Below are 23,068 nucleotides of genomic sequence, written 5' to 3'. Positions count from 1 at the left end.
ACTCAAAATTCTAACACAACTTTGAAAAATCATGGGCCAGTACATTTTTAACACCTAATAAAAGACTGTCAGGCTGCCCAACCCAGTATGGAGAAAGCATGTAGGAGGTGGTTACTTAAATAAGGCACTTGCTTTTCGCTTAGCATTCCTAGGAGATCTGAGATGGTATTTACTGTGGGCCTGAGCTCTGAAGATGCCACTTTTCACAGAGATCCATCTGTTGTGGAGCGCTCGTTGCAGTCAAATCTTGAAGGTAATGACTAGAAAGGCACCACGTTCCCTATGCTTTGAAAGGCAGACAGAATTTTTCCTTCATCTTCAATGCACTAGAGAAAGACTCCACTCTCAGCCACGTCAGAATCTGAATCCCGGTCCAATTTACTACAAGTTACCTCATTTTATCATTTATACCTGTGCAAAATAAGGAAGGGAAAATGCTAGTCCTATAACAAATATGTGCAATGGAAGGTGCAAGACAAACATTTTGGCCACTGAAAGAAGTGACACATCCAGGCAGTAGCTGAATCATGTCGCTTACACAAGTTTCAAAAGGAACAGGTGTTCATGCAACATCTGTAATTAGAACTCGGTTATAATTTTACTTTCTCCCACTTACATTAATTTTTCCTGTTAAGTTTTTCCAAAACCACCCAGCCCCAATCCCCTGTGCCTCTGCATGCCTGTCTGCTTTAGAACGCTAAAAGTCAAAAGGGGACGGTGGCTGCCTGCGTGTGGTATCCCTCGGTATCAGAAAACTCATTGCACCAGAGGGACCAACGTGCAGGCCCTTTTACGAGTGCGCTTCCACAGACAGATGACACAAGGCACTACCAAAATTAGAAGCAGCACGTTACAACAGTGCTTTCTCCATGTGTGACTTCAGTTACCTGTCGGGTCCAGTCCTGAATACCTACAGGAAGGACGATGCCTTTTTTAGAAAATGTAAATTCAGTGCCTTACGGAAGTACACTTCACTGTCTCTACTGCTGCCTAGTACACACCGCAGTTCTTCTCCAACAAGAACTACGCTTGCTCGCACTACAGCTTCACAAGAAAGCGTAAGGGATGTCTCTTTTCCCTTGTATCTGTTTTAACACGCAGACTGTGCATGCTTTCCAACTGCATACAGTTGTTAATTAATACTCCAGACTGATACTACAATGCAAACATAAAGGCAGTCTGGTGGCCAACCTCAGCAGTGGCATTTTTAGGATAACGCTGTAAAAGCCAAACTGCTTTATAAAGGCTTAAGGCCTACGTTTTTATTGCGAGATTTCTGTAATTTCTTAACCAGCTGCAGCATAAGCCGCACTGTTGAGGGGGGACAGAATCCAACAGCCCTCTAACTGCTGAGAAAGTAAGCTTGAAATGAAATACTAACTGATGGCACCAAAAAAACCAAACCCACAAACACCACAGAATAACTAAGCATCCAAATTAATGGACTAAGCTTGAAGACATGAGTAGATTTATTAGGAAAGAAGCTTACTTAATATTAAACGTTCAATGACAGAGACAATCAAATTTGTAACAGAAATTCAAAGATACTTTATTTCCATTTCTCGTATATCAAGAAGCTAGGAATAGCTTAGTTGTAAAAATGGGATTCATTTTAGTTCGATTCACACAAATACTAAACATTTATTCCTGTGTTTTAAAGTCCAAGAATGAAAACTTGCAATTAAACACTGAGCAAGCCATGTGTTCAGGTTATGTTGGTTTCTTATCTTAAAAAGTCTTAAAGAAAAAAAAGGATACAGGACTTATATTCTCAGTAGCATGTGTGCTATTATCAACACATCTTTCTGAACTCTGGGAGGAAAGACCAGTCCTGAATTAAATTTTATAAAAAAAAATTTCTAACTCAACTTTATATTTTTCTACGCCACTACAGCTTTCTTTCACCTCATTTTAAAGCAGATCTTCAGTTTAAGCTGTCTTCCGCTGTCTTCGCAGACTCTTCATGTAGTAGTCCTATAATGCAAAATTTTGGGAAAACAGGCAATTAGCCAGCATTAAGAGCATTTAGTTTATCATTCCTATATATTGGCCCAGTTGTTAGCTGTCATCTTAACTCTACAAAAATGTCAACAGTGGACATGACTGGCTTTAGAAGCAATAACGTAGCATTAATGGTTTAATAATCAACATTAAGTGTTTAAGAGTTCCTAGCATAAATAATGAAACTACAGTAACAATTTATGTTGCAAGAAGCTCATTTATCAGCTGTACTCTCCATTGTTAGTTCCTTATTTCAGGAATACAACTAAAGACCTTCTGTAAGAGTAAGAAAGCTATGTCAACAGTGGGGAAAAGAAAGTTTTCCTTTTAATACAGTAGTTGTATTTCCTATGGTTTAGCTGTTTCACTTCCAACAAACAGTTTTTCAGCATACATTCTTGCCATGAACATTGCAATCATTTGGTGGCATCTGTCTTTGTATTTACATTTGCCTTAGAAGTCTGTTATCAGCCATTCCACTGCTCTGTACTATGGCTGACTGCAAATTCTCCTACACAGTAGGAAATATTAAACACATACCTCTTAAAGACTTGAATTGCATTGAAAGTAACAAGGCGATAATTATGTAGTGTTTATTGCATTTTAAACTCTTTAAAGATATCTAATTCTGGGCAGCACTGCATCCCTACATACAGTTGAAAGAAAATTCCATTCTGTTAACATCAGATTTACAGTATTCACACAATACACAAAAAGTCCTTTTCACTATCTTGAAAATCAAAAACACAACAGTAAGCTTAAAGATTACAGGCAACAGCATTCAAACATGGATGTGGGTAGAGAAAGGAGTACCTGGCATGAGTACCTGCTTAGTTTGACTGAATCCTTGATTTTTAATTTGGCTTTTCATGGGCCGCTCACAACACCAACGCTGTGTGAGGTATGGTAGTCAGCTGCAATAATTCATAAACCCTACACTTCCATCAATCCAATGCTACTGGCTCTCGAGTTACAGAACAAACTGCATTAGAATGCAAGGCAATAAAGCAAAAAAACTAGAAACATCCTTGACAAAGAAATACTAGCAGTTTATATGAAAACAAAGTAGTCCAACATGTGCCTCAAATATTAAGTATTAAAGCAAAAGTTTCTGCTGATGTACCAACACAATATGGACTTAAATACAAAAACAGTTCAACTTTTTTTAAAAAACGATAACAAAATCCCTAAAAATAAAAAAGGATAATTAATTTTTCTATGGTGGCTATATTACAAATATGTCCCAAAGAGGCACACTAATGGGGGCACGAGTCTGCTACAAAATAGCTGAGACAAAACAATGTACCTCAAAATGTTTTGCAGGACTACACTGTCTTTTCCTTCAGAAGGTGCTTTAGTATGTCTTCTTACTTGGCTTAGTTCCATCTTCATCTGTGCATACTTACGCTGCACTGTTAAACAGTAACAAAAAGCCCTAATCAAAGTTTGAAATAATGCACTTACCTCTGCCTGATCTGAGGTCATATCAGATCAGTTTTAATTGGACTGAGTGTCACCTTCAGATTTAATGTCTTCACTGGTCCCATTGACCTCATTCTTAGTATCACTCTCCTTCGAGTCTGTATTTGTGTCTTCACTCTGTTTTTCTCGACTACTGGACTTCATACTACTTTTTTTATCATCAGATCCCCTCTTTTCTGCCATGAAAGAAGACATTGACCATGGATTTCAAAGTAAAAACAAACATTGCACATGTCAGATAGATATCGCATACAAAATGGGACAATTACTTTCTATAGCAACAACAGCGATACTTCAAGTTATAGAAATAGGCTTCAGACTACCATGCTGGAATGGAGAGGGTACAAAAAAGGTCAAAGGGGACAGTACAGGGTGGGGAAAAGAGGAGAAAGGACAGACCTCCTAACAGAGGCAGCTACTCAGCTGTCTGTTGAACTACACAAATTGGGGGTGAAGAGGCAGTCAAGAAGTTAGGCAAGTGTGTAATTATGATGCACGGCTTCCTTACTTATCGTGGGACTCTTTTGTCCCCAAGTTTTAATTTATGCTGTGTACGGCCTTCTTTGGTTTACAATTCTCATTAAATATCGTTCTTGAAAAGAGAATCAGAAAAGAGTGATGGGACAGGGCATTATCAAATAAATCAATACTTGCCAATTAAAAAAACCTAGCAACCCCAAACAATCAAGTACTCGGGGAAACAAACACCATTAAGCGCTGCTAGCTTTGAAGGTGGGGATCACAGTGACAATCAAAATTAGCTTTACGGTACAGTATGTCACAGAAGCTGCCCACTTGTCAGCGTTATTAATTCTCAGTTTTATAAAAACAGCAGTCATTTATAATCCACTCATTAAACAGGCTTGGGGAGACAGTTTGGAAGAGATATAAAAAGCACTGTTTTCCAAAAGGTAAAGGAACAGCAAGATGGGAAGGACTCCACAATTCCATCACGAATTGGAAAGCTGACTGAAGAGTTTGCTACACTGCTGAAAAACTCATCTTTTCCTCAATAATCTTCAAGGAAGGAAGGAAGCCAGAAGTAAAAATATTTCCATGGGAAGAACAACATTCAGTATTAGAGCTGCGTGCCTCATCCGTAAATTCAGTGTTTGCAAATTTAATAAAAATATCAATTCTTTCTGTATTATTTCACACCATAATATTCAACCTTTGATCAGTAAAGACACTTTGGAGAGAAAAAAAAAAATCTGAAAAACCAACCTCTCGGATGTCATCATACAGAACAACATTCACGCTCTTTTTTCTGATTATTCCCTGCTATCCGGGCAATTAAAATAAATAATTTAAATATATATATATATAATCTCCCCGACATAGGAGCACACAGATCGAACACTCTGAAAAAGCTATTTTAAATAACGTTATCACCTAGACTGGCATAACACAGTTACATTCCAGAAGACAAAGTAGAAATTAAGCTTTAAAAGAGAAGCAACACCCCAACTTCTTTGTTTTAAAACAGACCACCAAAGGGAGGGGTAAAGCCCCCACACAGAAATGAGGGCAACTGCCTAATGAACACTACTACTGAGGTTTCATCTGAAGCAGCACATCCAGTGCACGGTGCTTGGAGAAAGCACGCAGCGGTGTCAAAAAACTAACTGAAGAACTAATAATTTGGTATCTGTCTGCCCTCGGTTTTGCAACTCCGCAGGTAGATTGCACTCTAACTAACCTTGTTAAAAAGTCTTCTTTTTGTGTCTTATAGGTATCTCCGATGCACACGTAGATCCACTGAGGAATAGTAGTCTTGTTTCCCCGCAGAGGACTAGTAGTCAGTCCAATAATCTTATCTTCTGTCCTATGTAGATATGGTAGATCTTAATAGCCCTATGGATGTGCAGTGTGCAGGGTTTTGTTCTGTCTTGTTTGTTTCTTGAATTTGGTCAGGAAGGATAATTTTGTTTAAAGGTTAAAAAACTACTATTAAACTGTGGTATGAAAGATGAAACTCTTCTAACAACTTTAATAATAACAGAGTTTTACCATAGCAAACCTCCAGTTTGCCAAGCAGAACTGAGAAAGTGTATTCAACAAATAGTCCAACACCTGAACTTCTTTCAATTCCTGGAGTATCTGCAAGCAGTTAAGTTCCTCCACTGTATTTTCAAATGGTAAGATTTCTTTCTTTAAAAGCACATACAATTAGTTGGCTGTTGAAACTGTGTATATTGTTTCAGCTGTGATCTATTAGGTACAATCACGTAATATTGACTTTGCTTCCTGATTCAACACATGCACATTTTTCTGACTGAGGCCACGTGGGCAACTGAGATGTGTTTTGTGAGAATTCTTACCAAGATAATGTGAATGGTTTTACTGTTCAGAGAATACAAAAACATCAGTCAAATACAATACCCACTATTACTGAGGGTTTGGGTGTTCTGACACTATTTGCTGAGGTTTAGTCACTAACATGAAAACACAATCACAAACAATTATTTATACGTAAGTACATAAATCCAGATTAAGGAAGCTAAAGAGCCAAGTTAAAGTGCTCTGGAGGCATGTTCCAGTATAAACCCCTCATAAAATGAAGGTACTTGCAGAACAGATGTTTTCCTTTTCTTAAAAAAACAAAACCCAAACTATTTATTAAACTATTTATTCCACCTACTCTGAAGTTAGTTTACTTGAACAGTAGTTGTGTTCTGCTGGTTTATATTAAGCTAATGCTCAGCTGGTGCTTATGGCTGGCAGGCTCCTTCCTTTAGCAAATGTATCCCTGTTCCTGAAACTTGAGTCAGAAATTAAGCGTCTCCATTTTTACATATGCTTTTTTCTTACAATCTTAAAGGTCGCTGTATTCCACAGTATTTTAGTGAGCAAGAAGCCAGGACTCCCGAATTTTCAAAGCATGGCACTAATTTAATGTGTAACAGCAGGCAAGTCTTGGGCAACTGTGCCTTGCTTTTTTTCCTGTTAAGATTCATGTTTGTAAAGCCGTTTGAGATTTCAAGATGAAAGGCGCTACCATGAGCAGTTACAATGAGGCCTTTGCTGCTTACTTTTATAACTGCAGATCAGTGGTGGATATAGAGACAATTAGATTCTGAAGCCAATATTCCCAATGGAGCAGTAAATGTAATAAGTCTTAACTTCTACATTACTTCTTTTTGTGCAAATAGTAGAGCAGGTAGCCAGCCTTCAGATATAGGAACCTCTAAAGCTATCTACTTAACTACCTGCAATGCCACGTTGCAAACGTGAAGATGGTGTTTACAGCTTCATAACAGAAATTCAGTGCTTGCTTGTTAAATACTATTTTTTTAAACTTTTTTCACCTCTTTTTTTTTTTTTTATTAAAGATTTTCCCAACAAAGGGAACACAAGCTTCTTCAGCATTACAGTCCTGCTCCGAGGCCTATTTCTGTTTCTACAAGTGTTATGATTACATAGTCAAAAAAGTAATTGATTTTCCCAGGTGGAATTTTCATCACAGCTCAGAGCATCACCTCACTGTTCCCATTTCTGGAGGAAGAAAGTAGCAAGCAGCAAATAAAATGTCCAGCAAGGAAATCAGTCAAGTTAAAACTAAAAATATTGAGATGCTGAAGAAAGTTCACTAGCTCCTCTATTTATGGAAGGATTAAGGAAAGAACTGAACAGCCATTAAGCTCAAAATCAGACCAAATTTGAATAAATAAGAACACGGTTATTTATATGCATAGATACACACAGAATACCGAATAGGACATTCTTGACTAAGTACCAGAAATCTGTTCATGAAGTAGGCAAAAAAGGCACAATATCAGGTAGGAATAAAGTAACAAAACGGACAGATACAGGCTACAAAACTGAATCTGAGTTTAAACACTGCCAATGAGCAAGCAGCTAAAAACCACTTGCTTATAGAGGGCAAAGCAAAATGAGAGAAGAATCAATGCACCGTAGTAAAAACCAGAAAAATTAAAATGGTCCAAGGAAGTCAGGCAAGAAAAATAGATGAAGCATTACCAACATTTTGGGAACTAATCCGCTGGATAAATATGGAAAAGTACGGGTAGGGCAAACAGGCCTATGCAATCCAGAAACATGCACATAGCACCTTTCATTCCAGAGAACCTCAAAAGTACCTTAGAAACACAACAGAACTGTTTAATCTGTTACTGACGGTCAGCTCTGACAATGAAGTGGGGCGGCTGTTTCGGACCGGACATTAGTCAGCACCCCAACAGAGCACTAGTTTAAGCCAGAAGTTAGTATTACATTCCTCCAGAAGTTCCCAAAGACTTTTAAAGGGGGAAATTTAGCAATAACAGTGAATTAGTATCTTTTCACAGAATGTGAATCTGTAGTGTTCTCTATAGCTCTTTTTAATCCTACTTAAAGGTAAAGCTTTTGATGGAGCAGCGAGTCACCATCAATGCTGTTGTACATTGCATGTACTGCTATAAAAGCGTTCCAAGAACTAAGACAGCATTCCTTTGAGACTCACCTGAATACTGACAAAGCAAATCTCACTTCATTAAAAAACAAAAAACCCAAAACCAACCAAAGAAAAAAAAACCCCAAACCAAATCACACAACAAGGGGGAAGAATGGGGGGGAAGAGCAGGAGACTGGGGAGAGGGCATGAAATTGTAATTTAGAGCATTACAGAAATTCTGCAAGATTTATCTTGGACTGCATTTGCAGACTAGAGGGAAAAAAAAAACAACAAACAAACAAACTTAAAAGCACTGTTAAAGGAAAATAAAGGAAACATGATAGTGTAGAGAAGTAACAGGTGGTACAGGTGAAAAACCAGCTACCAATCTCCCACAAAACATGTACCAGCAAAGGGTAATTACAGAAATATCTGCTAACAGTAGGAATAGAAGATATTCACTCTTATGAAAATCTGATTACAGGCTTATGTTTTTCTAAAGGTAAACAGTAAACAGGTCTTAAAATACATCAAAATCCTCACACGCTTAATTTGCGGACAAAGTGGTAAGCTTTTAATAACTACTGTAACAGACAAGAGGTGGACACTGGGGTGTACGTATGCACGCATGTGCATTAACAATAACTGGAATGAACAGCATGCTTCAAATCGGTTAACAGCAACATATACAGCTTATAAAACCAGATCTGATTTGATGCTAAGAACAAGTTTCAGTCACTGAAAGACTAAGAGCTTTTCAGACTTTAGGGAAAGATTAGTTTCAGAACTTGATAGGAACTCAGTCTTCACACAAACATACCTTTTTCTTTTGACTTCCTGTCTTGTTCTCTCTCTCTGCTTTTGCTTCTGTGCTTGTAGGATTTCCGATCCCGGCTTTTTGATCGTCTCCTGTCCCTACTGCGAGACCTATGTTTTCTTTCTGATCTATCGTGACTTCTGCTTCTTCTTCGGTCACGACTCCTTAACATTCAGAGAAAATTTCACAAATGTAAATGTCAGCTGCTATTTTCTAAGTCAGAGGATAAAACAGTAAAACAGTAGCACTTTCTAATACATTTATTATTTGCAGAAAGCAAGTATTTAAAACAAGCCTTAGCATACCGTATATAAATACTTCTCAGTACATAAGACCTGGCTTCATACTGCCTTCTTCATTTACTCAAACATTCAACCACACAGCTTAAAATTATCCACTACTACGAACTAAATTAAGGAATAAACAAGACCCTGTTTTTTGGGAGCATTTGTCTACTCAAAGCTTCCTCGTAAGACAACTTCCGCCACAATGGTGTCATCTACTTCTACAAATGGAGAGAAGTCAGTGAGCATGCAGCAAAACTTGCTTATCCTTAGAACCAGTAAAGTATGTCGTCACTTACAAAATAATAACAGTGAAGCAAACAAATCGGTGATGTGACCCAGGCTGACAGACCAAGTCCCCACAAGATTTGTACATTTTGGAAAGTTGCATGAAAATACTTACACGCACACACGCACAACACACTCACGTACCTGCTTCGCCTTCTTTCTCTGCTTCTTGATCTTTTGTGGTCTCGTGAACGGCTGCATCTTCTGTCAGATGTTCTGCTTGAATGTCTACTCCGTGAACGACTCCTTTTACGTCTCTCTCTGTCACGAGCCCTCTCTTTTTCCTTTTCTTCTTCTTCACGTCGTCTCTTCCTTTCCCGCTCTTCTCTTTCCCGTTCCCTCTCTTTCTCTCTCTCTTCTCGTTCTTGTTTCTCTTTTTTTAACCTGTCATCACGGTCAGGTTCTTCTGTTCTTTTTCGTAACTTTTCCTTAAAAAAAGTTCACGGAAAGAAATGAAGATTAATCAAAGACAAATCATTCAATATAACTTAGTTTATACATTCTGAGGATGTAGAAGCTTAAGTTTTTAAAGTATTTCAGGTTTGTTTTTTTTTTTTCCAAACAAAGGATGGTCTACACGGAAGCACTTTATAAAATCCCTGAAACAGAAATCCTTTGTCTTGCAGAACTTTTTTGCTTCTCATTCTCACAAGAACAGAGGCCACACTACAGTTCTTTAGAAAGGCCACAAAAAATTCCCACCTGAATTTACATCTTCGCTTATACCTAGTGCAATCACACATGACAAAAAATGTCAGTGCAAGCGCAACGCTAAATGTGCAGTGGGATTCCATTTCATTTTTATATACCACCTTTGGAGTATTTCACCCACTTGAGAAAGTCCACTGGACAGCCCTTTGTTTACCACAGGAAGCCTCCAAGCAATTTTTTATGTTCAGTAACTGAAGAGATGCTTACTTTTAAATCTTCTACAGTAGCTTTTATTTTGGCATAACCCATGTGCTGCTTTCCCATCAAGTGGTCATCTACCCTGGACTGTGCATCTCCTACAATTAAAAAGGCTCCACAAACTTCACAAACTTCCATTTGCTTTTCTTGGGCTGCAAAGCTCTCAATTGTCTGCAAAATAAAAATAGAAAAGTTTTAGCCAGAAGCCAGTGAAGAGGTTTAGAACTTTATTGATACTGTTGTCAAATCCTAGGCACGAGTGAAAGCTGAAAATCATAACTGCACGCTTTGTCTTCCGAGCACTGCACCTACTAGGATGAACAGGGCAAAAACAGGCTACATACGCCCATTCTGCATAAGCCACAAGGAAAGAGTCAATTAGAAAACACACAAAAACAGACTTTATTCCTCACCGCAAAGGATTAATATGTATATAGCCATATCTGCAGCTTCCTTGCAATCTCGGGATTAAGGAAAATAAGAATCAGTTTTCTCCTTAAGATGATTTCTTTGGCATCAACTGAAACATCTGGAGCTGCAGAACAACCACGGAATATGTCTCAAGGAATGAAAAGGCTAGAATATTCCGTGAAGAAATACAACAGGAACGCTGGGCTTCTGTTTAAAAGGATGGTGGTGAACTTAATTCACCATTTCAACAGACATACAAGAAATACACTGGAATTTCAACAGAAAGCCAAGTGATCATTGCTGTGCAACGCTGATGAATCATATAGTATGGACACAAACGCTATGGCCCACAACATTTAATAACTTTTTAAAAATAAAACAGGAATCACAATTTGAGCATATTATTAAACACAGAAATATAATGTTTAAACATCAGCTCCTTTTTGTCGACAGGAACTTGCTACTTAACACATTACCTTTGGCTTCTGTAGCTCTTGAAGTCAGACAGATGCCTGTCTCTAGTCACCGCCCTAACACAAGGGCTTTCTGTAACACAGCCAGATTGGTAATTCAGTGAAATAACATCGTGGAGGCTACATGGCAAAGTTCACCTGAGACCTGAACTACAATAAGATGCAAGCTCACCTCCTGGACTGCTGTGTAAATAACTTCATAATTTGTGTGCGTGAAACCCACTGTCAAGGTAGCATGCTAAATCAAGACGCTGGATTAACACATTTAAATGTCACGTTATTGTTTAATAAATTCTGCACAGAACTTGCATGCCTTCAGTGCAAGGACAAGGTTATTAAGAACGTACTGTTGCACCGAATTTTGAAATAAGTCTGAGAGAACTACAAACACGTTACTTACCGAAGTTGTAGACCTCAGCAATTCTCTCTCTTCCTTTAACTGTTCAACAAGTTTCATCATTCCTTGTGCCTCTTCCACCTTCCCTTCTGAACCTAGTTCTTCAATCTAAAGCCAATATAAAAGTTCAACTTTAATTTTTAATCAAGTAACAAAAGCAAGAGATCTCTCTTACAGGGGGTAAAAAAACCTCACCTGTTGTAGAAGTACATCAATTTTGTCAGTTAACACCTGAATCTTCTCTTCATTTTTACCGGTAGGTCCCGCTCCCTGTCAAACGGTACAAGTGGAGGTTTTTGGGTTTTTTTTTTTTCTTTGTTTTACTTAAAATAACTTTAAAACACACAAATGTACATCTTCTCATATTCCAGAGACGCTTCAGGAATAACCTCCTCCTGCCTCTTCTCCCATGAAGTCCTACTAATAATAGTTTAGTATAACATAAAACACTCCTTAACACAGCTTACTCCACTCTTGCTGAGCGAAGCAAGTTCCAGTCACACTAATTCTTCCTAAATCAACAAAAACATTCGAGGCCCTGGCCCATAAAAGGTAAGACATCTGAATTCAAATTTCTAAATTTAAACTCTGAAACTGCCACGCAGCTATTAGATATCTTTGCAGACACTCAAGTATGACTTAGAATTTCCATGGGCTCTGAAATTTAACTTCTGAACACAAATGCAAAAAGAATCTCATTTAATCCAAAATGTACTCGCTAGTAGTGCCCTCTCTGTAGGCTGCCGGAATAGACTTACACCTGCTTCCCCCACAACCTTTGCTCTACTCCACAGCCAGTAGGCTCTCTTGACTAAAGATACTGTCCACAGCTCCTTCTGAAGCAACTGGACTTTGCACAGAATAATTAATTGCGGCAGCAAAAAGGAGCAAGGCTACCTAGCAGTCAGGAAACTCTCGGAGCACAGGCCACAGTCACTGCTCCAAATCAATCAGGGGACAAGAAAAAACAAGTGGAGTAAACATGTAAAATTTTTCTCCCAGTGAGTTTAAGTTTTTCATTAAGAGCTGTCTAGTATGCAGCTTGGAGTTGAGAAGACTTGCACAGAAGTATTTCTTTCTCAAACTTCCGTGATTCCACCATTGCCTGCCAATGGCAGTGTTGGAGCAGAAAGATGCTACTGCCTAAGAGTGGCAGCTGACAGGGGCATTCAGCTCCATCAGCTGCTGAAAGACCCAGTACTTGCCTACTTCAGTAATACCACCGTGATACAGCTTCTTAGTGGAGGGAAGGAAGAATATGCAACTAAGGGAGAGAAGGTAAACTGAGGTTAACAGGGTAAAGACAACACTTGGCAGGATTAATGTTCCAGGGCGGAGAACAGATACTGATTCTGAGGAAACAGAGACGGACTCCTGCTGACTGTGGAACCACCTGGCTTGTCCACTAGGGCTAGATGCAATCTGCTGGCTAACAGACGAAGAGATTTATCTAATAGGGATCTTCTGGAAAACAATATATTTTACCTGAAGGTAAATATAAGTGGACATGGTAAAGAGAACATGAAGACGCTATCTAGAGGAAAAATGGCCTCAATGATTCTTCCAGACTCACCCCAGAAGACTGTTGATTCTGTGACAGTGCCAAACGAGCATGGCCTCTTCGAATCCTGCGTTCCACCTCTGCAAGTAAGCTTTGTAAATAGCGTAAGAAGTCTCTTTCATAGCCCACTTTCATAAAACGAGAGCTCTTCTCATACCTGGTAAAACATTTTAAAAATGAAAGCTCACATCACTCCACAATATATTAAAAATTAATAATAAACCCTGCAATGTTATAAATTCTTGCTCAAGGTAAGAGATTATTATGCATTTAAAGAAATGTTTATATAAATGAAAAAACAATTAGTTTCTCATGGTTGGGTTGCTTTTAGGAAATTTCAAGCATACTAGAAACACTATTTGCATTAACGTCTCAGCCAACATACTTACTGTTTACGCAGATTTTCATCATGAATTTTTTCACAAGGACCTAAAAAGACCACACAAAAAATTTAAGCTTGCATTCTTGAATGCTGTATTCACACTCCATCAGCATTTGTTTGTGCACCATGATAGAACAAAGTTATAAACACTTCCCAGGGACTTTAATGCCTGCCTTTCTGCTTCCTTTACTTGGAGTTTGAAAGAAACATTAAAGAAAAAGAATGCCAATATGGTTTAGTAGTTATAAAACCAAAGGAAATTCGGAATGACATATAAAGTCTTCATATAAAATAGAATTTCCAGATCAAGTTCTACATCGGTAAAACTACACAAACAAAACAATACCCGAAACACCTGGGGCCTCAAAAAAAAAAAAAAAAAAAAATTACACATGAAGGGTAATTTAACCAAGCACTTTCTAAGCTCCAGACAGTGTTCTTTGTAAGAAAGAACTGGCGACTTAAAGCATTATTCTTCAGAGTAAAATTGGGAGGTATGTGGCCTGAGTTCATGAAGGTTCATATTAAAATTCCCCACCCTCCTGAGCCTATCAAACTCTTCAATAGACCTGGAAATAAACACTACGACAAGACGACTGTTTTTCCTAGTTACCATCTCCAAACTACCTGTTTTCTGCATACTATCGCTTGAAAGCTAATAGTAATTTGGAGATGGCCTTCAGTAATAACTATTAAAGAGTCTCTAACATGAAGAAGCTCAAAAACGTATACTCACACAAAAATAAGTGAAAACCCTGCCCAGGTAGAATAAACCAAACTAGAAGCCAGCGCTTCAGGAGAAGAAAACCACCCCACACCCAATAACTTAGCTTAAACTGGAAAAGGGGGGGGGAGGTGGAAGTTTTTCACTTGGAGGACGTGGGATCAGGAATAAATATCGCTCTTAACATACTGTATCACCAGCAATCCTTTAAAAATAAAAAAGCCTATTTTCAAAGTGTTTTGACAGAGCATTAAACAGCAAAAATGTGGTTTGCAAAGGAAAGTCCGATTGTAATTACATGTAAGTGAATAAAAGTTACAAGACTTACAGACTTACCTAAATCAGAACGGGTATTTGTAAATAATTCAGCTGGGCAAAAGCCACAAAGGTAGTATTTACAAACCTGACAGAGGAGAAGAAAGAAACAGGCATCAGTTTTTTCCTCATAAATTAGCAATATTAGGTAATCGCTTCTATTTTCTAAAATACAGTGTAAAAATCCCCTTTGTACACCACAAGCTTTCTGAAAATTTTACACAGGTACACCCTCTATCTTTGTGTTACTTCATAGCAGTAAGTGCTACAAGGCGCATCTTCATGACAAAACACCAAAATTCTTACTTTCCATTGCAATAATGGTATTTCTTAATTTTACTGCTAAATATTTAAGATTACAGGGAAGTGTCATCTATTTGTAAATACAATACAGTATTTGATATTTCCAAAGGAATTAAATCAGATTGGACTATTAAAAAAGTTACTGTGAAATTCCTTAACTCTGAGAACCTACAAGGGGTAAGAATGTCTGCCACAGAAGCATGAAAGCAAGCGCCTCTTAGCTCGCCCGTAACAATTCTGCGTTCAGCCTCCGTTTCTTCAGCGCTACTGGCTGGGAGAACAGGAGCCATCAGCATTCAAACATAAGGTCCTGCCCCAAGGATTCCGATGGCCATTAAAAGACTTAAGAACACACACGATACCTATCCAAAAGCTTCCCCATTCCAATGCCTTTAAAAATCCATACTCTAAGAATGATATGCAAAGAGGCATTGTATACCTCTTAAAGCAGACACAGAAGACATTCATTTTAACCTGGTTTCCTGCCAGCTGAAAAGGGTTTGTTTTGTTTCTGCATAGCCTATTTTTACATTAGCAGGTCAGGTTCTTTTGGATAACAGAAAAATACCATCAGGAAGTTAGAAAAAGAACAACCTGGTAGCCTAGCCAGTAAATACTTAACATATGATAGGATAAAACCAGCTTTTGTTAAAAAGATTATTCAACCTCACCCATGAGCATGGGCTTTAGCTAGCCAAATTGGTCAGTTCTTGAAGTTCATATACAGAAATATCTCCTGTCTATCCATCAGAACAGCCAAAAAGACAAAATCAGAAATACTTTCACCCCTAACTTCATAAGCAATCTTAAAGAATTAATTCTTCAACAGACCCCTCTCCTAGATACGACTGCCATTAATTGTCAATCCAAAACTAGCCTGGACATTCTTCTAACATCTCTTTTATGTTACACTAATTTCTAATATTTGGCAAACCTAATAATTGCTACTGCATATTGCAACCTAGTTCTAACACTCTCAGGTATACTGTGGACAAAGCTTCGCAACGTTATTTCCCAAGATGCGTGTTGAAGTATTTCAACAAACGGGTGATGAGAGAGACCCAAAACCTACCCCACACTGAAATGTCTGTGACACCAGTTGATCAAATTAGATCAGTCTGATTTATTTTTCCATGCTAACTGCCAGGCTGCAAATCAGGCTATGGAAGTTAAAACTGGACTGACTGCTTTACAGATTACACAGAAAAACGATCACGCTTTCTACTGACAAGCCATGGACACACACACAAAAAACAAAACAAAACAAACTTTTTACTCTATCACTTGAATACTTCTCCTGTGATCCAGGTTACGACACTGTGGCACCTATCTGAAGCAATTTACCAAGAATAGTTAAGAAAACACCACACAAAATTACAATTTTTTTTCTTCTCAGGAAGCAAGGAGAAAGCTACTGGACAAAATCTGGTTTCAGAATCTGCTCTCTTCTCCAAAAGCTGCAATATCCCTTGTTTTAATATCAAGTTGTTTCAAGGAAGCAATTTCTGAATTCCTGTACTAAGCAAGAGAAATATCATTTTTCTCTACATTCTTTCTCCTCCTCACATTCAAGTATTAGGGTCAGTGAAAAGGCATTGCCCCCAAAAAATTTCAGGGATGGATTAGACAATTTCCTAAGAAAGTCCTAAGAACAATTTCCTAAGAAAGTCCTAAGAACAATTTCCTAAGAAAGTCCTAAGAACAATAATAACAGTTTGACCGTATTATGCTGTAAAGAGTGGTAGAACATCTTCTATAAGCTCAAAAATTATGCAAACTGGCCTGTAACAGTTTTGAAATAAGGAGCAGCAAAAGGAGCAACGGACAAGGTATTAGAGGCAGAAATATGATGGGGGGAGCGGGGCGGGGAAGGAACCAACAACAAAACACCACACAAACCCACCAGAAAAAATTAAAATTCTTTTATGAAGCAGCATTGCTAGGAGAAGCCTCCTCTTATGAGCTGATGGTTACAGCCAGAACCTGTAGTGACCAATACTAAAATATGCAGCTTAAACATGTGTCACACATTGTATTAATTATTTACATATTAAGAAAACCCAACAACTACAACCACACACATTGAAAAGTTGAAGTAATTTTCTCCTAACTAGCTCGGGATGCTATGGTACCTACTGCATTCCTTGGCACGCTCTCCTAAGAGGCAGCCTGCAGAGAAATACTTAGAGTGGTTCAGACTGGTGTGTCTGCAGCAATTTTCTCCCTCTCTCATACCTATTATGCTCTTCAACTGATTTTGCTTCAACAGAAAAACGTTACTTGAGAGAATCTTGCCGCTATCTTGAAAGGTATCATTCGGGCTTAGTTTCACCGTGTGGTACGTCTGCCTTGACAAGCTGTAGATGCCAGTCAGCTGCACTGATGTCGGTCTTAAGTAATCAATGATGAGCAAGAATAGAAAGGACCAAGAAAGGGCTGAAGCATCACAGAGCCATTAAAGGACTGAAACAGAGGTGATATGCTTCAAATGGCATTACTCATCCAGGGCTTATCAGAGTGCTGCACTTAGCACAAATCAGAAGTAATATGGAAATACATTCCGTATTTGCAGAAACAGAGCAACAGGCAATTTAGTACGGATATTTACCTATGCAGGTAACAAGCACTTATTCCTTTTTGCCAAATTATTCTGATGACTCTGCTACCAAGAAGGCAGAACAGAGAGGAATGTTACTGTCAAACTATTGCAGCAGGATTAGCCATAGCTTGTGTCTCAAAGCCGTTGGTCTCACGTTTCGATAAGACACTAGAACAAATACAGACAGACACTTGGAACTCTCCACTTCTTCATCTCAAATTCATTAATCCTGGAAATCTCTTGGAGGTGGGAAAGTAGTATTTGAGTTTACCTCAAAGCTGACTAAGCTGACAGCGAGAATGGCTGGCTCTTCCAGAGTTTGTGAACCAATTCAAAGCTTTCCTATATAAAGAAACTATTGACAGCTCTATATCATTAATACTTCTATATTAACATGTTCCTCTTCTGCAAAAATTATTACTGATGGAGAAGTATCAGTATAACTGTAATAAACAATTACATAAGTAAATTCCTTTAGGCAAACAATTCCTATTAAAAATGCTGAGAATAAAATCCAGCAGGTTATGGCTTACACATGAACGAGAAAATTCCTTCACATAGATGAGTTCTTTGAAACCATTAAAGTTCACATGCATCAGACATTTTATGAACAATGCCTACTCACCCAAAACAAAACAAAGCCCTTCTCCCAAACCCCACTCTTAGAGATAACCTTCTGTTACTAATATTCTTCTAAAACGAGTTAACACTTAAGTCCTCCCCACCTCACCTCCTGGAGGATTAAGTTCTGAGATTCTATCTAGATGCAAACCAATTTATGTCTTTGGCATTAAAAAAATAAAAGTGTAACACATCATAAATAGCTAATACCATCTAATCATATTTTAAATACAGAACCTACATTTTGAGAAACTGCATTCCTATCAGAGATAATTGCTCACAGTCATTTGTCCACAACAGCTGTCTGCCCCTCCCCACTTCCAGAAAGCGCTGAATTTACCTCGAAGGAACCATCACAATCTCAAAGCCTTACACCAAGCATGGGCAGTCAATGCTGGGCTTCCTTGTGCTACAGAACAGCCTCAGAACTTTTACGTAACTGCTGTTTGCACATGAACTTGGTTTTGTATAGGTGGCATATTAAAGCAAGAATACGTGAATCAATAAAGTTACTGTTCCAGAAATACACTTTGTCTACGGATATGTCAGTAAGCAGAAAGACTAAAATATATGATACTAGTAATTTCCTCCTCCATACAAAACAGAAAGCCTTTATGCCAAAACCAGAATTGATCACAGAATGGTTTGGGTTGCAAGGGACCTTTAAAGATCATCTAGTTCAACCCCCTGCCCATCCCCACGCTGCAATACACATGCAACATACAGCAACTGGGGTTTCAATTTTTTAAGATTAAAGGCTTTAATCATGTCAAAGTTCTGAAGTAAGAACTTAAGCTCTACAAAAGGCTTTACAATACATGATCAACATGTTTCATTAGAACTGCAAATAAATGCTCAGTTATCGCACACTCTGCTTCCACACCTTCAAAAAAACCCTACTCCTATCCTGTATTTCATTGCATCTTCCATGCAGTTTTTCATATCCACCTAGATGCAATTTACAAATGATAAAGAAAACAGAAATGAGCTTGTTTTGATAGCCTTCCATATCTAAAAACTGATGAAATGTGACACAAAATCCAAAACTTTGGTACGAGTACAACATGCTTACATTGAAAAGGCTATCAGTTGATATATGTCTAATTTTACAACAAATGACATTAGCATATGTATTTCATCTGAAAAGCAAAACAGCAGCTAGGCAGATGAATTAATGTTACTATCTGAACCCTATCTGCATTTCCTGTCTTTTAAAACACATCAGCATTGCAAATTTAATCTTTAGGTGATGCAGGAAGTCAAACTGAAACACGTTTTAACAGCAGTAAATTTTTTTTTATGAACTCGCCAGTTGACTATAGGAATCCCTGAAAACATTCCTTTCAGAGAGGTTGCATTTAATTATGGTCCTATAAACTTCATAAATAAAAGCAGGAGCAGAGCAAACAGCAGCAGTTCCTGCAAGACTGAAGGCTCAACCCTAAGCCTGTAAATCTCTCACTGGCCTCAGACACAGGACAGCTCTCCACTTTCTAAATTGTCAAAGGAGGACTGGGAAGAAGAGACAAGTTCCCGTTTCTGAAACGACAAAACTGAACAACAGCTTACAGACAGATTCCTATGGTTATAGTTCCTATGGCTATCTCTTCAGCCTAAAATTGAAAAATTTCCTCATTTGAAGATGAAGAAAGTAATCTGAACTTCATTAAAGAGGGGGGGGGGGGAAACAAACAAGAAAAAAATATTTCTCACCTTAAGAAATAAATCAAACCAATCCCCCTTACCTATTCTACCTGGACCAACATGGCCCAAGCCATTTACTCCGTATTTCCAAAGCTCTCACTTTGAGTTCAGAATCAAAAGAAAATATGTAACTGAACACCTAACTGAATAATGATATTGGGTTAATAAGAGAAGTCTAGAAAGACATTAAGAAAGTAATGAAAACTTCCTGAACTCACAATTTCCTCCTGACGTGCACAGCTTACCTATATAGCAGTATTTTTCAAGCAGGGCGGGGTGGGTGGGGGTTTGCTTGCATTTGCAAAATCTAAGGCCAGACAGATATTTGTCCTTATCTAATGCATTCTGAGACAAATTAAAACATGTATTAGCCATCTTTAAAATGACATAACTCTCATTTGAAAACTTGAAATTCCCACCTCTGTGATTAAGATGCAATTTAGAACAGCCCAAAGCAAGCACTTCTTCCTCCTCCCCATTTAACAACATCCCAAGAAAACGCTATGGGGGGGGGAGGAGCTAAATGCTTTTTGCAGATTAAACAACAGAAATCCCCATCACACAGGTAATAAACAAACTACCACAACCATGACACTTCCTTTTAACGGATACTGTAACTCAAAAAAATATATCGTGAAGGAGGGGGGGAGAGTATTTCAGCAGAGTATTCCTCTCTCCCAGAAGCAGCTATAGGAACTTTTTAACTACCATTGATTTTTTGTGAAATAACTTACAATACAACTATGGGTGTCACTAAAAGTCATCATTCATTAAAGCTCGACCATACGTGGGGAGAGACCCCACTCCAAAATAAAATAATAATAATAATAATAATAATAAATAGAAGTCTTGTTTGAGCTATTTATTGCAGAAAACTAATGAATCACCACATTAACAAAAAATACATAAGTACTACTAAACAATAGTACTGTTTAGGTTAGCATCCCCCAGGAACTGTGGAACTCCTTTGAGTAAGTACAGAAGGAATCAAGCTTTTCTTAGCAAAATCCTCAGTTTCAAAAGTCTTATGGTTCTTCCTTGTGCTACAGCCTCCAGATAGTTAAGTTTCCTTCCCCAACACCAGACTCAGGAAGAGATCCAGAGACACTTGTCTTCCAAACTACTAACATCTGTCTCATCTCCCTTCGTGCAAGCCAGCAGCCTTCTACTCAAAAAAGCAGAATTCCACAATCCCCGCCTCCCCCAACACATGATTTTTCTTTTTCCCCACGGGAGATCGCGGCCTCCCAGACCCCCCTGCTCCCCCGCGGAGAACACGCCACGGCGCACACCGCCTCTCCCCCTTGCGCCGAAACCCAAACACAAGGCCTCTCTCCTCCCAGCAGCCCGAACAAGAGCGCAAGCCCTCTCCCGCAGGCCTGCTATGGCGGGATCCTCCTCCCTCCCGGCCACTCGGTTCCTCCTCCTCGTCTGAAGGCTCAGCGAGGTTCCCGCGCAACGGCCCGGGCCTAGCCCGCCCCGCGGCCGCCATGCAGGAGCTGCGCACGGAGGGCCCGACCCGCACCCCCGCCAAAGCCCGGGCAACCCCGCCATGGCCGGCACCTCATCCCCTCCCCCGTTGCTGTCCCCGGGCCGGGAGAAGCTGCGGGCCCGCACCCGCGGTCCGTGTCGCCACGACAAAACCCCGGCCCTGCGAGGGGGATGGGAAGGAGGGAGGGAGAGAGGGGAGAGGCGGCTCCGCTTCACTCACGCTCTCATGGTCCCACCGCACGTTGCTGCGCTTCTCATCCGGGGCCAGGTTTCTGTCCCGGCCCATAAGCTCATCTAGGAGCTGGGCGGCCGATATCATCGTGTCCTCCTGGCCGAATCCCCCCTCGTCAAACACCGCCGCCGGCTCCGCCGCCGCCTCTCCTCCCCGACCGACCGCGCCGCCGCCGGGAGTGACAGAGACAAAATGGCGGCGCGGCTCCTCGCCCTGCCCACAATGCACCGCGCGCCGCCTAACCGCCTCTGGGGCCTGGCGGAGCGCGGGCCCGGCCCGCCGCGGCCTCGCGGCCCCCGGGATGGCTCCCCGTTCCAGATGGCGGCGGGGAAAAGCGGGAACGGGGCTCGTCCCCTTCCCGCGGCCCGGCCTGGGGATGCAGGCCCATGCAAGGCTACAGGCTTGGGGAGGAGGGGCTGGGGAGCTGCCCGGTGGAAAAGGACCTGGGGGTGCTGGTCGACAGCCCCCTGAACGTGAGCCAGCAGTGTGCCCAGGTGGCCAAGAGGGCCAATGACATCCTGGCTTGGATCAGGAACAGTGTGGCCAGCAGGAGCAGGGAGGTGATGGTGCCCCTGTGCTGGGCACTGGTGAGGCCGCCCCTCGAATGCTGTGCTCAGCGCTGGGCCCCTCACCCCAAGGCGGCCATGGAGGGGCTGGAGCGTGGCCAGAGCAGGGCAGCGAGGCTGGGGCAGGGGCTGGAGCCCAAGGCTGGGGAGGAGCGGCTGGGGGAGCTGGGGGGGCTCAGCCTGGAGAAGAGGAGGCTGAGGGGAGCCCTCATCGCTCTCTGCAACTGCCTGAAAGGAGGCTGGAGCCGGGGGGGGTCGGTCTCTTCTCCCCAGGAACAAGCGATGGGACGAGAGGGAACGGCCTCAAGCTGCGCCAGGGCAGGTTTGGGTTGGGTATTAGGAAAAATTTCTTCACGAAAGGGCTGTCAGGCCCTGGCACAGGCTGCCCAGGGCAGGGGCTGAGTCCCCATCCCTGGGGGTATTTAAAAGCTGGGGAGACGTGGTGCTTAGCACATGGTTTAGTGGTGGGCTTGGCAGTGCTGGGTTAAACGGCTGGACTTGATGATCTTAAAAGTCTTTTCTAACCTCAACAATTCCATGATTCTATGTCATCGCGTGTGCGGCCACTGAGGGGCCCAACGGGCGAGGAGGCCCCACCACCGGGGAATAACGCCACAGAGCAACACCGCACCGGTGGGCAGCTGGGCGTGAGGGACGCCAGGTGCCGCGCGGGCCGGTGCCCAGCCCTGTGGGGTGTCGTGGCGCTGGGACGCGGTCCAGGCGCGCGGCGCTGCGGTAGGAGCCTTTGCCGTGCTGTTCATGGCTGGAGGCAGAGGACACGGGCCTGGGCGGCAGCTCGAGAGTTATCGTGGTCCCCTCTGTGCCGTGACAGGGTCAAAGGCACTGAAACCATCCCTGATGCACTCCACCTCCTGCGTGCCTCCAGCAGTGGGTATTCCCTTAGGAATTCTACTGACATGTTGGGGGAAAAAAAAAGTCCCTCAGATCTAACCTAAATCTTACTGTTTGATCTTTGAACCAGTTTCTGCTCATTTTGTTGGGTTTTTGTCCTTTCTAGATGTGACTTTGTATCTCATCTTTACTGAATTTCACAGACCAATTTTCAGCTATTTCCCAATTTCTCAATCATTTTGAACATCCTAAGTGCATGAAAT

At 40.7% G+C, this 23,068-nt stretch overlaps 1 protein-coding gene across 11 annotated transcripts; it reads right to left on the bottom strand.

Moving 5' to 3' along the window:
* Positions 1-1,719: 1,719 nt before the first annotated feature.
* LUC7L3 (LUC7 like 3 pre-mRNA splicing factor) lies at positions 1,720-21,604 on the bottom strand. 11 transcript variants are annotated; one of them, XR_015703208.1, is made up of 13 exons: positions 21,376-21,604; positions 14,459-14,525; positions 13,406-13,445; positions 13,029-13,173; positions 11,651-11,725; positions 11,459-11,563; positions 10,184-10,345; positions 9,410-9,693; positions 8,697-8,857; positions 3,519-3,659; positions 3,308-3,413; positions 2,815-2,893; positions 1,720-1,974 (listed from the first exon to the last, which is right to left on the bottom strand). XR_015703208.1 is itself a non-coding variant. In XM_009474142.2 (13 exons), exons 1-12 carry the CDS (start codon positions 21,472-21,474, stop codon positions 2,869-2,871), a joined length of 1,410 nt encoding a protein of 469 aa, XP_009472417.1. In that variant the 5' UTR covers positions 21,475-21,604; the 3' UTR covers positions 1,720-1,974; positions 2,828-2,868. The 11 variants fall into 11 exon arrangements, 6 of the variants coding, with proteins under 6 accessions (XP_009472417.1, XP_087606855.1, XP_087606854.1 ...); XM_009474142.2 differs by having other exon boundaries at positions 2,828-2,893; XR_015703209.1 differs by having other exon boundaries at positions 1,720-2,893; positions 3,308-3,436.
* Between the last annotated feature and the right edge of the window lie 1,464 nt (positions 21,605-23,068).

This window comes from Nipponia nippon, unplaced genomic scaffold (assembly GCF_047370975.1).
Source record: "Nipponia nippon isolate SJK-2023a ecotype South Korea unplaced genomic scaffold, ASM4737097v1 scaffold_14, whole genome shotgun sequence".
Classification (NCBI taxonomy): Eukaryota; Metazoa; Chordata; class Aves; order Pelecaniformes; family Threskiornithidae; genus Nipponia; species Nipponia nippon.
This window is presented reverse-complemented; position numbering and strand designations above follow the sequence as displayed.